At 53.9% G+C, this 14,166-nt stretch overlaps 5 protein-coding genes across 5 annotated transcripts; 2 read left to right on the top strand and 3 right to left on the bottom strand.

The window, feature by feature from the left end:
* Nucleotides 1-410: 410 nt before the first annotated feature.
* CC84DRAFT_1218274 (FAD binding domain-containing protein) lies at nucleotides 411-2,127 on the bottom strand (the record flags this gene model as incomplete). The annotated part of the gene is made up of 2 exons (XM_018182981.1): nucleotides 411-1,826; nucleotides 1,948-2,127. 2 exons carry the CDS (start codon nucleotides 2,125-2,127, stop codon nucleotides 411-413), a joined length of 1,596 nt encoding a protein of 531 aa, XP_018035225.1.
* A 292-nt stretch (nucleotides 2,128-2,419) lies between these two features.
* CC84DRAFT_1121619 (uncharacterized protein) lies at nucleotides 2,420-3,847 on the bottom strand. Its single transcript, XM_018175616.1, has 2 exons — nucleotides 2,979-3,847; nucleotides 2,420-2,930 (listed from the first exon to the last, which is right to left on the bottom strand). The coding sequence occupies exons 1-2, from the start codon at nucleotides 3,831-3,833 to the stop codon at nucleotides 2,574-2,576; spliced, it is 1,212 nt and encodes a 403-aa protein (XP_018035226.1). The 5' UTR covers nucleotides 3,834-3,847; the 3' UTR covers nucleotides 2,420-2,573.
* A 195-nt stretch (nucleotides 3,848-4,042) lies between these two features.
* On the top strand, nucleotides 4,043-4,477 carry CC84DRAFT_1094427 (uncharacterized protein; the record flags this gene model as incomplete). Its single annotated transcript, XM_018174564.1, has 2 exons — nucleotides 4,043-4,153; nucleotides 4,265-4,477. The coding sequence occupies 2 exons, from the start codon at nucleotides 4,043-4,045 to the stop codon at nucleotides 4,475-4,477; spliced, it is 324 nt and encodes a 107-aa protein (XP_018035227.1).
* A 1,424-nt stretch (nucleotides 4,478-5,901) lies between these two features.
* On the top strand, nucleotides 5,902-7,280 carry CC84DRAFT_1260165 (oxidoreductase). The gene is made up of 6 exons (XM_018184972.1): nucleotides 5,902-6,277; nucleotides 6,327-6,525; nucleotides 6,585-6,695; nucleotides 6,743-6,798; nucleotides 6,845-6,953; nucleotides 7,003-7,280. The coding sequence occupies exons 1-6, from the start codon at nucleotides 5,985-5,987 to the stop codon at nucleotides 7,033-7,035; spliced, it is 801 nt and encodes a 266-aa protein (XP_018035228.1). The 5' UTR covers nucleotides 5,902-5,984; the 3' UTR covers nucleotides 7,036-7,280.
* A 1,733-nt stretch (nucleotides 7,281-9,013) lies between these two features.
* CC84DRAFT_1121628 (cellobiose dehydrogenase-like protein) lies at nucleotides 9,014-12,298 on the bottom strand. The gene is made up of 6 exons (XM_018175617.1): nucleotides 11,855-12,298; nucleotides 11,641-11,801; nucleotides 11,466-11,590; nucleotides 9,492-11,414; nucleotides 9,187-9,439; nucleotides 9,014-9,132 (listed from the first exon to the last, which is right to left on the bottom strand). The coding sequence occupies exons 1-5, from the start codon at nucleotides 11,901-11,903 to the stop codon at nucleotides 9,355-9,357; spliced, it is 2,343 nt and encodes a 780-aa protein (XP_018035229.1). The 5' UTR covers nucleotides 11,904-12,298; the 3' UTR covers nucleotides 9,014-9,132; nucleotides 9,187-9,354.
* Between the last annotated feature and the right edge of the window lie 1,868 nt (nucleotides 12,299-14,166).

Consider the following 14,166-nt stretch of genomic DNA (forward strand, 5'->3'; position numbering starts at 1 on the left):
TTGACGATATCATATGGCGTTGGTGGTGGTGATAGCAACATTCCTCGTGTTCTCCCCGGAGCAGTGGGGCCCCGCGCTACCAGCGTCACGGCTGCAGCTGCACTCGCACTCGCAGTGCTCACCGCCTATTTGTCGGCTTGGTATGGCGCCATGGGTTGAGGCAATTCCGGTAGATCGTCGGAGTTTCCTACATGGGTAGTTTCTCCACCTCCATCTTCAAACACTCTCAAGCTAAAGTGTCGGAATCACCGGCTGGCGCACCACCTGAAGGCAGGTCAGAGTCTTGATGCTAACAATTGCCTGCAATATCGCTGCATTTCTCCGGGATATACGATGCAAGCCGCAAGACAGGACAAGCCAAAGTTCGGCTCCATGCTTCATGAGCGCGACCTGTACTAAGAGGCCTGCAACTAGTATACCCCACGCGGCTGCAAGCCATCCAGCTTGAAGTAGCCTGGTTGCAGCACCTGAAACACGCCCGTCGGATCATACATCTGCGCGACAGCCTTCAATCTCGCAAGGCTCTCTGACCCGTAACTCGCAACCACGTCCTGGAACTGGCTCGCGTAGTTCATGTAGATGTACTCTATAGACAGCCCCCTCTTCTTCCCCTCCTCAACCGTCCTCTCAATGGTCTTCCTGCTGGCCTCAAGTACCCGCTCATCGTCTGCCTCATCCGCCCACATCGTGGCCGTGGACAGCAAAAGCAGAGGCCCGTCGTCTGCCGAGAGGCCGAGTGCGTTCCCTCCGTTCTTAGCGAAGTTGCGCAACATGGGGAGTGTGACGACTTGTAGCGTCAGAGCGGGCACTACCGCGGCGGCATCAGCGATCGCCAAAACCTCTTCAAAGAACACGTCCTTGGTAAAAGCTGTAAAGTCACGATCGAGCTTGAAAGTGACCGACCAGTAGGTTTCACGCAAGCCGTTGGGGTTGACCGTGTTAATCTGCAGGGTCGCATTTGCAAGCGTGCGGATCATAGTGCCGTCTTCTATAGCCGGGATAGCGAGGTATTCGGAGAATATGGAAGCGTTGGCGATTGGCTTGGAGTATTCAAGCTCGGACGAAGCTATTCTGGTGTTTTGCACGTATGCGAAGGACAGGATCTGGGCTGCGGCAACATCCTGGGGTGAGTTGGTGCCCAGGTTGTAAAAGGCATCCATGACAGCCTCGAATTGCTCTTCAACATGCAACCGGGCGCCTCCCCATATCAGACCCTGCGATATGGTCTCAAGCACGAACTTGGTCACGATGCCGAAGTTGTTACCGCCTCCTCGTAGACTCCAGTATAAATCGGCATGGCTGCTCGGCGATGCAGTGACGAGGGCTCCCGTCGCCGTGACAACCTCGAAAGAAGCCACGTTGTCGCATGCCCATCCATATTCATTCGAGAAAAAAGATATGCCTCCACCCAGGGTCAATCCTCCTACGCCGATGGCAGAAACACGGCCTCCAATGACGGCTAGGTCCTCGGGTTCAAGAGTGTGGTATACATCGTACCACGTATTTCCAGGCTCAATGCTCGCGGTTGACTTATCCTCTGACAACTCTATACTCTTCATATCTTTGAAGGAGACTGTTATGCCGCCCTGGATACTACTGGCGCCTGCAAATGCTGCATGGCCGCCACTCTTAATTGCGAAGGGACACCTTGTGAGTCGAGCAATCAGCACAAGAATAGACACGTCCCGGGCGACGGCAGGGCTGAAGATGCAGTGTGGGTCCACAGAGGCTTGTTGTCCAGACCAGTATGACTGGGTGAAAGCCTCGTAGGTGGACGTGTTCGGAGTGGAGACCTTGCCGCCGAAAAGGTGGTGGAGAGATGAGCACTAGTACTCAACGTCAGCCGTGCCGATCAAGTCATCCAACTCATTGTCTTAGTCCTGTAATGCTTCTTATATCGCGAAGGGACATGGATTTGACCACATAGAGAGAGCCATGAGTGCTTACAGCAGGTTCGCATGCGCTTGCTCCTGAGTCAAGCGAATACTGCGACAGCGCTGGGATGCTGGACACGTCAACACCATTGGCGAGGAGGGCCTGCGTAATGTCGAAGTCCAGTGGTTCGAACGCTGCCTGAGTCAACGTATCGACGCATCCTACAACGGCAAGGAACCATGTACCCCGCATTGTAGCAGCCAGGTCGGATGGACGCGACAACGCTGAACTCGTCCAGTGACCAATCTAGAGTGAAATCGCAACCAAACCGCCCGAATATTGGTCCAATGTAGCTAGGAAAAGCTTCGAGCCGCCCATGAGGTTTTTTCGCCACTATGTAGTGGCTGCTTACGCTCTGTCACACAGCACCTTCCCGAAATGATACCATGTATGCGGGGATACATCATCGTATACATATGCATGACAATGGAAGCGAGCACGCCGACATACCGATCTTATGGTGATGGATATCTCAAAACCAAGTATGGAAGAGGAATGATTTTGCTGGTGATTGTCAAACCAAGCGTGAGTTTTGTACATTGTGTCGATGCAACGGCCCTTGCGCTGATGCTAAACACACTACTCTTACAGCCAAATGTCTATATCCAACAAGCTATTGTACAGCAGCCCCTGCCGCTTTACTCTTCTGCTTCATCCGCATCCTCTTCGCAAGCTTGAATCGCAGTCTTGACATAGCCGGCATAGCCTTCGGGATCTGCGCTCGCAAGTTCTTCGCCCCCTCTCTTCCTCAGTCTCTCGGCAGCATCCTCGCCCTTTTGAAGCAGCTCGCGCAACCGGCGCTGCACACGCTCTGCGTCTTCGGCCATGGGCATGTCAGCATCTAGAACGGTGCGAGCGGTGCTGAGCGAATTCCAGATGGGAATGAGCGTGCACAGGTCGTTGTGTAGCGCAGCAAGTGCGCGCATCTGCTTATGTCCTTTGCTGAAATCGGCTTCGGTCTTTGTGGTGGAGGCTTCTATCCTCTCCATGTCGGCCTGGACGTGTTAGCACAGTAGCAACCGAGGGAAAAGGGAGTCGCCTACGGCTAAGAAGTTTTGCTGCTTCAAGGCGTTCATCAAGCGCGAAGCATAGCGCTTGACCTTGGCGGCGTCGGCCTCGTGGCGGTATGCAAGCTCGGCAGCCATTTCCAGGGGCACGGCAACGACAGTGGGGTGGGTGCGGTAGTCTTGCTGGTTGCCGGCGGGATGGCCCAGATGCTCTTCGTTTTCCATGAGCTCGACGATCTGCTCGGCCATGCTGAGCGCCTTCCTGAGGTCCTCCTTCTCCCAGCCGGCCTGCCACGCCTTGTCGCGCACGCTGCGCAGCACCGCGACGATCAGCTCGAAGTTGCGCAGCCGCAGTCCCGTCGCCTTGGCCCGCTGGGCCAGCTTCAGGATCAGGTGCTGCATGCCGGCCCTGTTCAGGAGCCGCACGGCCATGGTCTGCTGGTCTGGGCGCAGACGCAGGCCGGCGTTGTGGTAGCCTTCGAGGGCGCGGACGACATTCTCCCAGTCGTCGGGCGTCTTGCTCGCCTTGAGGATGCTGCGGAGGTGCACGCGGTAGGCGGGCATGTCCTTGTTGCGGTCGAGGTGCTCGAGGGGCAGCGTGACGTCGCCGAGGGTGATGTCGATGGGCTCCTGCTCGAGCCTGGTGCGGTTCTCGGGCTTGTACACGAGCCGCTCCTGCTCGGGCGTGAGGTGGTGCGGCAGGAGCACCCGCGCGTTCAGCGTGGCCAGCAGCTGCGACAGCTCCGGCGACGATGCTTCGAGGAACACGGGCAGCGCGCCGCGGTGCAGGGCGGCGCTGCGCGAGAAGGCGCGGTGCGGGCCATTGGCGAGAAAGGCGACGTGGGTGCTGTCCAGGAGCGCCGCGCGGCAGCTCCGCCGTATCGAATGCATTGTGTCGTGACGGATGGCTTCTATGCCACGCACCGGCCGCCCACAACCTGGGCCGCCAAAACTTTCGGCCAACGCGCCAAGCCTGCACCCCCGAAGCGCCGACCCGTGGACATCGCCCGCTCACGTGGCCTGCCTGTTCATCACGACTGCATCGGCTGTGCTGCCGCGAGCCTGCTGCCGCCTCCCCGCCGAGCGACGGTGCCACCGCCATGGACAACACCGAGGCCACCGCGTACCTCTCCCAGTTCATCGGCCAGCCCCTGCGCATCCACACCTCGGATGGCCGCGTCTTCGGCGGACAGATGAAATGTACCGACAAGGTAGGCCTTCCTCCCACTGCTGGCTGCTCTTCATGGCCCATCAGGGCATCATGCACGCATCGTCGCGGTGAAATTCTACTGTGTCTGCAACCATGCCTGATCCCATCGTAGGACCGCAACATCATTCTCGCCCTCACCTATGAGTACCGCGCACCATCTGCAGATGTGATCCGCAAAGCTGTCCAAGAGTCGGGCAACCCCTCGGCCCCTGTCAACTGGAACAGTCGCTATGTTGGTCTGGTCGTCATTCCTGGTACCCACGTGACGAAGATCGAATTTGAGGACAGCACCCTTTCGGGCCAGCCCGGTCGAGTCGTGGTTTGAGCGGGTGCCTCAACAAGACCGTTTCTCACAATGATTGCACCAAAGCTTCAAACCCGTGGACAGCTGCCCTGCCATCCAGCAGTCGGTGGGAACGATGAGACCTGCCGTGCCGCCCCTCATATACCGCCTCGTGAGCAGCCATGAGTTGCAATGTTCGATATAGTCCGACTCCTGGTCTATTCGCGGCATTGGTTTTCGCGAGCATCATTCCTACCGTATCTAGGTGAGTGCGATCCACAGTAAAGCAATCGCTCGACTATGGCACCAGGACTAACGCTCAACAGACTGTACCATGATCTGGGGCCACACGGGGAAGAGAGCCCACGACGAGGCTGCCATTGTTCCTATAATTGACAATCTCGAGTGAATTTGCTGCATATCGTCCCGTCGCCCACTCTGTGAACCGCGTGGTGCCGATCCACAATCGGCTGTCATTCACTCTCCTTATATTGTGCCACATCGCACAATAGATTTGTCTCTGACCGCAGCCTCCGATAGCACTACTAATAGAGCAGCACCTTCTGCCTGATCCATTGACTCTTGTGTACTCTCACACCGTCACAACACTTCGCAAACCCTCTCCATCCTTGTGCACTAGAAGTCCACAAATTTTCGTCAGACCTGTCGATTCTTCCCCAAAACGGATCATCACACATTTATCGACCTAAGCTAAGATGGCTTGAGTCAAGACAGTGATTCGCACCAAGGCTCAAGTTGCAACGACATGTAAACCCTCTTCGAGCGGTCCTTCTGCAGATAGCGCGCACTCTCCATATATCCAGACGGTCATCACCAAGGCTACCAAGCGACGTCGCCAGAAGACACATCCGAAGGTTTTAGGACCTCTCGACACCCACTGCGGCAGCCGTCTCAACACCCTATCTCCCCTTCTGGCCCTACCCTTCGAGATCCGTCGCATCATCTGGCGTCACGCTCTTACCAGCCCTAATAAATATCTTCTATACGCTACCAAATCTTTGACACTGGACCTCTCGCCGATCCGAGCAGCATTATCCGCAACCTGCCATCAGATCGCATTGGAGACGACGGACATGCTCCTGAAGCTGAACAAGATATGCTTGGATGTGCAGGGATTGCTTAGGTGTCGGCGGAGGTTGCTGGCGATGGAAGGAGAGGTGGAGTGGAAGTTTGTGAGCAATCGCACGATGAAGTTGTTTGGGCTCAAAGAGCAGCGGAATTTGAGGGAGGGGGACAGCGTGGAGGCAGATGCAGAAGGCACGCTTGTCGATTAAGCTCAAATTATGTATACCGAGCCATTTTTGAATTCTGTAATCTGCCTCTGGAAGACCAGGACGCTAGACGTCCCTACACAAATACCACCATAACGTAACTACATCTGGTTAGTGTCGACCCTGCCTATGACTCCACTTCCCCACACCTCACATCTCCAATCCCCAATCTGTCTCTCTGCGTCGCCCAAACACTCACTCAAGGCCAATTGTTTGTTTTATTGCTCAATTGAACAGTAATATCACATTCAGCATCAATGCAGCGCGTTCTTGATGGCAAGAACATCCTCATCACCGGAGCCTCCTCAGGCATCGGTCGCAGCACCGCCATCGAATTCGCACGCACATGTCCCAACAACCTGAAATTGATCCTCACAGCCCGCCGCCTTGACCGTCTGCATGAGCTCAAGAATCGCATACAGAATGAAGCTGGTCATGGAGTCAAGGTGTGTGTCAAAGAGTTGGATGTTAGCAAGAAGGAGCAGATCGATTCCTTCTTTGAGAATCTAGATGAGGAGTTCAAAGATGTAGATGTTTTAGTCAACAACGCGTAAGTGGATCGCCTGCAAAAGAAAGCCGTACTAAGAGTAATGATGCAGGGGTTTCATGTCCGGTGTAGAACGCCCACCCGATGTACCATCTGATGTTATCACGAGTGTATATGCAACCAATGTCATGGGTGTCATACACATGACGCAGGCTGTGCTTCAGATCTTCAAGAAGCGACCTGATGGCGGAAAGGGAGATATAATCATGTTGGGAAGTATGGCGGGAAGAGAACCGTATGCTGGAGGCTCTGTGAGTTCTCTCGATTGGGTGCAGTGGACAATCATAAGAACTGATTGGCGACAATGTAGATTTACTGCTCTACCAAAGCGGCAGTCCGGTCGTTCACAGAGTCGCTGCGCAAAGAGCTGATAGCCACGCGGATTCGTGTCATGACAGTGGATCCAGGACAAGTGCTTACTGTAGGCCTTTTGCCCTTACGTGGGATCACAGCACTGAGAAGCTGCAGGAGTTTAACGACATCCGGCATCGATTTGACAAGGAGAAAGCGGATGCAGTCTACGCGTAAGCCAAACGACCCTTTTCCTAGTGCGGTATTAACCTACCATAGTGGTTGCGATCCGCTGACGCCGGAGGACATTGCTGAAGTCATTGTGTTTGCGGCCGGGAGGCGAGAGAATGTCGTTGTCGCCGATACCTTACTATACCCTTCGCACCAGGTAGGTGACCTAGTTGAGATTGAGAGGAGTCTAGCTGATAGCTTGCCAGGCGGGCGCATTAGATATTCATCGGCGCCAATAGAGACCCCTCGAAGCGCTGCGCGAGAAGTACTCTGTGTATCGTGGTGTCTTATCGGCTCATGTGATAGTCTAAGGGGTCATGGAGAAATCAAGTGGGTGGCAAGTTGTCGAACGGTTTTTAGACATGAGTGTACCAGAGGGGTGTCACTCTCAAGTAATTTGGCAACATGACCTGTGATGCATCTTGTGAAGGCTTGTGTGAATAAGGATGATAATGGCCAACAATTAATTTACATTATAGACGGGCTATAAGTCCAAGCTGTCATCGCTTATAATCTTAATTTCTCCTAAACAGATTGCATTACATCGATTCTCCAGCCATGGCTAGCACGCGCGGAACAGCCGGCCACCTCATCGGCATCGCAATCGCGATCATGTACACCCTCGCCGGACAAGCCCATTTCACAGACCGGCTCACGCCCGGACTCGCGGCCCAGGTCTGGCTTGCCAGCCTATCTATTCGCAGGGGTTAGGCTAACTATCCTGGTGTTGGTAGGTACAGGAGATGACACCGCGCTCGCATCGCGCAATACTGGTTCCTCAACCTTCCGTACCCACAGGTATTACCTCATTGCATACTTATATAACAAAGAGTACATGATAGGTGCTGTTCAAACAAGTTTTCGACGCTTTCGATCTCCTTGCTGCAGCGGCGTTGTGGCGGTCGAGCACGAGGCGAGTCGGTTTGAGGATGGCAATTGTAGGGTTCTCCGGTGGCTTGTATGGTCAGTGGTATACTAGCGGAGAGATGACACAGGTTGGTGCGTTCTTTGGACTGGCGATCTTGGGTTCGGTGTTGCTGTAGACTCGTGAGCGTCTCAGTAGCGTATATGTTCAACACCAGCTTCATGCAAGTACCGATATAGTTTTGGGGCCAGATATTAGATCTCGGCGGGTCTTTGGATTGGCCCGCCGAATTTTTTTTGTTTTCGATCTCGACCCTTGATGTCTCGCAACTTATGTGATCAAGTATGGCTTGGTTCCATCCTGTCTCGTAACCCTGGTCTTAGAAGCTGAGGATGAAATATATGGGCTGGAACGTGAGGAAAGGGTCGTCCTCGAGCTTCATGTGCTCAATGCTCCGTGCAAACCAATGTTCCGGCTCTCCAAAAGAAGCCCTGAGCTTGCGAACTCGCTCCCGTCGCTTTTCCAGTCAAGCTAGCATGCTCTGTATATACCAATCTTTCATTCTAGCCCAAAGAGTGCCATTCCTAGACCCTACATTGAGCACTTGCTCCATGGTGTGGCCAGCCTCGCCGACACAAACAGCGTACATGTGACTACATGTCCACCACCAGTATTCCTCGAGTCCGATCCTTGGGTATCTACCGTAGTCGTCGTGAGTAGCAGCATCGTATTTCCGTGGCAAGGACTCAGGTAGCATCTCCAGGGTGTCCGAGTCATGCCTCATGCCATCGTGAGGCGACATATTAGCATTGCATTTCTCGCACACACTGAAGATGGCGCGTAAATTCAACACGCCGTAATAAAATCCTGTCTTTACTCCGCAGTGAATACAAATGCACCGGCGAGCGGTGGTCTGGCCTATCGTTGTGCGCCGCAGCGCATGCTCGACACAATCATCTTGAGACTTCGAGTGCGCGACCAAGTATACCAAGGCAGGTATCCTGAGTCTGCGTCTTTTGGCACATCTCACAGATACACGTGCTCTCCATAATTTTCAGCGTGTCCAACCCATGCATCTTGTTTGACATTTGTTTCAATCGGCAATCCTCGCTCTGTTCGGTAATTAGACTCTCTGGCTAGCAGACGGTCGCGACAGTTACACCGTAGACGGCTGATATATGATTTAAAAGTAAGAGACCCTTTATATATATTATTGTAGATAAGAAGAGGATATCGCGCCAGTGTGCAAAGTTAAGGATGACACGGATGGGTTCTGGTTGTTTAGTAAGCAAGTGCAGCTTCACATAGCAGACTGCATGTGCGGGACGCGAGCTATTGGACATGCGGATTTTGAGATGCATTGAAATATGTACAGGGGAATTGTGGAAGGATCAAAGCTATAGACAGGGATGCCGACGGGCTTCTACAACACACATGCTTCCATACATATGCTCTTCTTTACACTTTGCTTCTGTACAAGGATCAGCTTTGCAATGAAAAAGATCAATGTCTGGGTCAAACTCACCCTGCATCCGTAGCCGCTCACACACTGGGTCTAACCTTCTCATCCAAGTCTACCGCACTGCTCACTCTGCAAGCAACAACATCAGTGCCCTCCACTTGCGGCGCAGACCCAGTGTGCAACGGCGTCGACTATTCCCTCTACCGCTTGACCAATACGAAGTAAGTGCACTTAAGTGGACTTCAATGCCAATATTTTCTTGGCTGCATGTTCACCGACAGTGACAATGTATGAAGTCGGGTTCGTGGTGATATGTCTGCATAAGTCAGTACGTAGTCTAGACTAGATGATGGGAATCAACGGCTTACCCAGGGAAGATAGAAGCATCGACAACATGGATGTTGTCCGTACCGTATACTTGTAGGTTTGTATCAACGACGGAAGTTCCACCCTTGAGGCCACTGTCGGTGCCAACCTTGGCGGTACCGATCCAGTGGTTTGCACGACGAGCAGAAGGAGTCTTGGGAAGGCTGGCGACGTAATCTTCAATCGAGACACCGGGTGCAGGAACCTCCCAAGTGATTGATGGTAGCTTGGAAATGGCCTTCTGCATACTCTTCAAACTGGCGATGACGGCGTCGGTATCGGCCTGTTGGGAGAGGTAGGGAGGCTTGCTGACAGTCATGCTAAGAGCGCCGTTAATGGAGGCAACGCCACGCGAGGTCGAACCACGGCCGAGGTAGTTGGAGATAGTCATGGAGTAGTTGTCACCTTCCTTGGGACCCTCAACACGAGCAGTCCACTGGAATTGGCGATCCTTACCATCGGAACCCTTGATGACCTCCCAGGCAAGAGGGCCGATGTTAGGTGCGGACTGAGCAAGGATACCAGCACGGCTCTCCAGGTACAGCTTCTTGTCAGCCGCGATAGGGTCGGTCCAGGCTTGGTAGAAGTCGTAGAAAGAGACATTAGAGTGTTGCACGACGAGATCAGTGTTGACATGATCGTTCAAGTTTTGTCCAACGGGAAGATTGATCCACTGGGAAGAGTTGATGAACGAAGGGCCATCCTGTACACTGTTCTTGACCACGTTAAGCTGGTCAGTTGGACCAATACCGCTTCGGAAGAGAAGCTTAGAGGACCCGAAAGTACCAGCAGATAGGATGACACGCCCGCCGGGGTTGAGCTTGACAGTACCACAGTAGCCGCTCTCGAGCTCTACGCCGGTCGCCTTGCTGCCAGTACGAACAACACGCCTGACAGCGGTGTTGGTAAGCAGCTTGAAGTTGGATCTCTGGAGAGCGGTGACGAGGTAAGTTCCCAAGGGTCCTTGCCTCTGGCCACCTTCGTACATGAACGGCGAGTGCGAAAAGACACGGTTCTTCTGGTCGGGAACACTATTGGCAGTAACCTGCTTCCAGCCATCCGCGGCGAAGGCCGTAGCAAGCACGTTGAAGCCTTCCTGCTTGTAGCGCTTGCCATCTGACGAAGGAGTATCCGTGCCCGGGATGCGCTTGAATACAGCATCCACAGAAGACTTGATGTCAGCCGACTTCCAGCCCGCGGGGAAGTTGGTGTCCCAGTCGATCGCAACAGGCTTCCACCAAAGAGCAGCGTTGACAGCAGTTCCCCCACCGAGGACGCATCCGGCCATCTGATCAGTGTCCGTGCATGCAATACCGGCAGAGTCGACCCAGATCTGGTTGCAAAGACCGGGAACGTCAAATCGAGTCAGCTGGTAGTCCTTGAGCCAGTCAGGCTTCATGGTTCCACCGAAGCGGGCCAGAGATGGCGGGCCCTTCTCGATGAGGAGAACCTTCTTGCCAGCCTCGGAAAGTCTGTCGGCAACCGGGATACCTCCAGCGCCAGCGCCCACAACAATGTAGTCATATGCTTCAGTTGGAGCGGGCTTACCAGCGCAGCTTGTCGGGCCAGCAGGAGCCGAGGATGTAGGAGACGAGGTGGCAGTGGGTGTGGTAGTGGGCGTGCCTGTGGGAGTGCCGCCTGGTATCCAACTGGAGTATTTGGCGTTTCTAGCGTCTGCAACTGAGATACCGAAAATACCCTGCCCATTGTTGTGCTGAACCCATGGGTTGGAGGGAAGAGCCTTGTGCTGGGCCCATCCGATGACTTGGACCTCATCGGGAATCTGTGAGCCAGTTGCACCCTTCTGATCCCAGACCCAGCACCATTCACATCGGTAGATCACCTCAAAGCTGTCAGCGCTAACGGTGTGCGCAATTTGTGTAATCGTAGCGTTGCCGGTGTAGTCTTCGGGGGCGGAGTATCCTCTATAGCCTTTTAGCGCTCAGATTCAGACAAGGAACCCGTGTGACACTTACCCTGCCCAGACAAATTGAGTCTTCACGTTGGTACCATCGGGCGAGGCGACAAGTAAGAGAGAGTTGGCCATGCCGCCTGCGTGACTTATACCACTCCATCCTGCCCCGCTCGGTGTAGAGCCTTTCTGTTGCTAGTCAGAGGGATCCTCGCGATCCGCTCAACTGGAAGACTCACGATATAACCGATGTATTCAGCATTGCCTGAGCCGGTCGCAGGAAGAGCGTAACCCCACTCCAGGCCGCCACTAGTCTCAGCGGTGGAGATGGTCTGACGGAAGAAAGTAATTCCAGTGCCAGCATGTGTGAATGAGTCCTGGGCAAAAGCCGCCGGGATGGCTGCGTTTGTCAGTCGCAGTTCAGCCTTCAGATCGAGCGGCGCGTCGACTTACAAAGAGCGGACAGCAGCGAAGCTGCTTTGAAAGCGGTGAAACCCTTCATCTTGAAGTATTGGCGCCGCGAAAGCAGTACAGGCTGGGCGGGATACCAAGGGGAGCAGAGCAGTCAATGGCCACTGGCCGGACCCATGCCGTCCCACGTCCTCCGTTATATACATTTTGCTTTACCCCGGACTCGAAAAGCGCCTTGGGTGTGGAGTACATCTCACGCGCCACGACGGGTCGTGACAGCCCTCGCGGAGGCTCGCTGCACCTCTCCAGGAACCAGGATCGCCGTTACCCCATACCCCAGCCAGGCTATTCCAAAGTAAAGGGCCGGCTGAGGAAACAGCACGCTGCGATTCGCTGGAACATCACATGGCACTCCGGATGGGGAGGGTAAGAAATATGCAATCTGCGCTAGAATAGACGAGGAACGAAATAGATTGAGATTGATTGATGAAGGACGGGACACAGGCCTAGTTGCCGGCATGCCCTGATGCTTCACGTCGCTTGCATGCCCCTGCGAGGCTTAGTGCCGCACACCCCCGCCAGGAGCGGCGATCCAACGCGAACGGTGGTAGGCGGAACTTCTCTCGAGCACCACAACACCTCAAATCCTCCTCGAATTTCTCGCGATGCTCGCCGATAGCATATGCAGCTGCCAATCCATCGTCAAGCTTCTGGCCTTACTTCAGGGCCCGCAGGTCCCGCAGGTCCCGCGTGGCGTCGCCTCCAAATGAATGCTATCCCCTTGTCAATAGTAGACTTCTTCCGCTTTTAAACGCTGAGGATTGAACATCGCCCTCCGCCAATGGGCGGCGACCGATTAGATTGAGACAGGGCGGGCACTGTCAATTCTCAAATCCTGCTGGTGGTCTTGGTAATTTTCATATCCTCTCACGCCAGCAATCTCCCGGAACAGCTCCCTCTACCCACCGGCATTTTGCGTCGAGGTCCACTTCCGGGCGCTCAGCTTAAGCGCTTGTCCCTCATCAAGGCGATGACTACGGACTTGACGCATCCTTTAGATGCCGAAGCTTCCATGACTTTCTGGCGCAGTCACCTTGCACGTGGGACTATGTGCCGTCTGGGTTACTTCCCACGAACCGTCCATTTGGTCTACCAAACCATTGAACGAGCACTCATCAATCCTTCCCGTTGGAGAGCATTAGAAACAAGTACCGATATCGGTGGAATATATCTGATCGTTGCATCACTTCAAGCTCGAGATTGATGCTCGAGATCCTAAGAGTTGTTCGCCCCTGAGAACGAGATGTTGCGAGAGCAACTTTGTCACTCCCAAAAGCCCGACTTGAAGTATTAGATTGCCACGTGCACATGTTCCTCTAGGGCTACAACGCACACCACCTCCGCATAGCTGCATGTCCACGGAGTGGCGCAATGACACACAGACACCATTCCCGTCCATACACGGAAACATCTCCTCACCCCTGCACTCCGCTCGGAATTGAACTGGACTTTCCATGGAAGGGAAACGCAAAACCAACGCAACAGCCATGCTTCGGTCGAGGTTGATCCGCCCATGAAGACCAATCATCAATGTCACTTCCAACGATGGGCTCGGCAACGCAAGGTGGGTGCCCGAGCAACGCAATGCACAAGGGTTCTGACATGCATGAATCCTCCGAAGACTACTCTACTCTAAGGCATTATCTAGTCATGTGAGCACTCATATGGAATATCGCCACGGTGGATCTCGCTAAGTCAAGACAGTTGAACACCTGCAAGTGAGTTTCGGCGGAATGGTACCATCTTTGGTCAGTATAGTCGGGAGCGATGCCGCAGATCCTATCAGTCCAGCCCATCCAGGACTCAAGATGGTCCACCTCAAAATCCGATGATCGCTTGAAGACAAAAGCAATTGGCCTCAAGTGTACATTCCACAGGGCTCAGAGTGGATTGCCAAACACAAGTTAACTTGCAAGTTTAAGGGATACAAGGATGGTCGCGATAAGAGTGGGGCATGATGGGGCTGTAAAGAAAAAAAGGCCAAATTGAATTCCGTCCATGACCTTGCGCCCCAAGCGGCCAGCAAAGATTGGTGTCTCGAATCATGCAGTACCTTGCCGTACGCGACTTTTGAAGGAATTTGTCATGGCTCTTCAACAGTGGAGCTACCGCGCCCTTCCAAGTTGAGAATCTCTTTACATAGCGCCCCAAGCTGCCGTTTCCTTCGTCTGTTAATGAGCTGTGCTCAATTCAATGTATTTGAAGAGCAAGCACAAGCCCATCCAACGTTAACCTCCGAGGAGCTTAGACAGGCCGACATCGAGTTTCAGCTGTTTTGGCTTCAGCAAAAATCA

The sequence above is a fragment of the Paraphaeosphaeria sporulosa genome (assembly GCF_001642045.1).
Source record: "Paraphaeosphaeria sporulosa strain AP3s5-JAC2a unplaced genomic scaffold CC84scaffold_6, whole genome shotgun sequence".
Lineage (NCBI taxonomy): Eukaryota > Fungi > Ascomycota > Dothideomycetes > Pleosporales > Didymosphaeriaceae > Paraphaeosphaeria > Paraphaeosphaeria sporulosa.

Bases quoted from the DNA above. Each gene is read 5' to 3' on its own strand.
- CC84DRAFT_1121619 (XM_018175616.1), bottom strand. From the start codon at position 3,833: ATGCATTCGATACGGCGGAGCTGCCGCGCGGCGCTCCTGGACAGCACC. The intron at 2,931-2,978 runs GTAGGCGACTCC...TAACACGTCCAG, and splicing joins AGCAGCAAAACTTCTTAGCC to GCCGACATGGAGAGGATAGA.
- CC84DRAFT_1260165 (XM_018184972.1), top strand. From the start codon at position 5,985: ATGCAGCGCGTTCTTGATGGCAAGAACATCCTCATCACCGGAGCCTCC. The intron at 6,526-6,584 runs GTGAGTTCTCTC...GCGACAATGTAG, and splicing joins AACCGTATGCTGGAGGCTCT to ATTTACTGCTCTACCAAAGC. The intron at 6,696-6,742 runs GTAGGCCTTTTG...GAGAAGCTGCAG, and splicing joins ATCCAGGACAAGTGCTTACT to GAGTTTAACGACATCCGGCA.
- CC84DRAFT_1121628 (XM_018175617.1), bottom strand. From the start codon at position 11,903: ATGAAGGGTTTCACCGCTTTCAAAGCAGCTTCGCTGCTGTCCGCTCTT. The intron at 11,591-11,640 runs GTGAGTCTTCCA...GACTAGCAACAG, and splicing joins CTGAATACATCGGTTATATC to AAAGGCTCTACACCGAGCGG. The intron at 11,415-11,465 runs GTAAGTGTCACA...AAAAGGCTATAG, and splicing joins ACTCAATTTGTCTGGGCAGG to AGGATACTCCGCCCCCGAAG.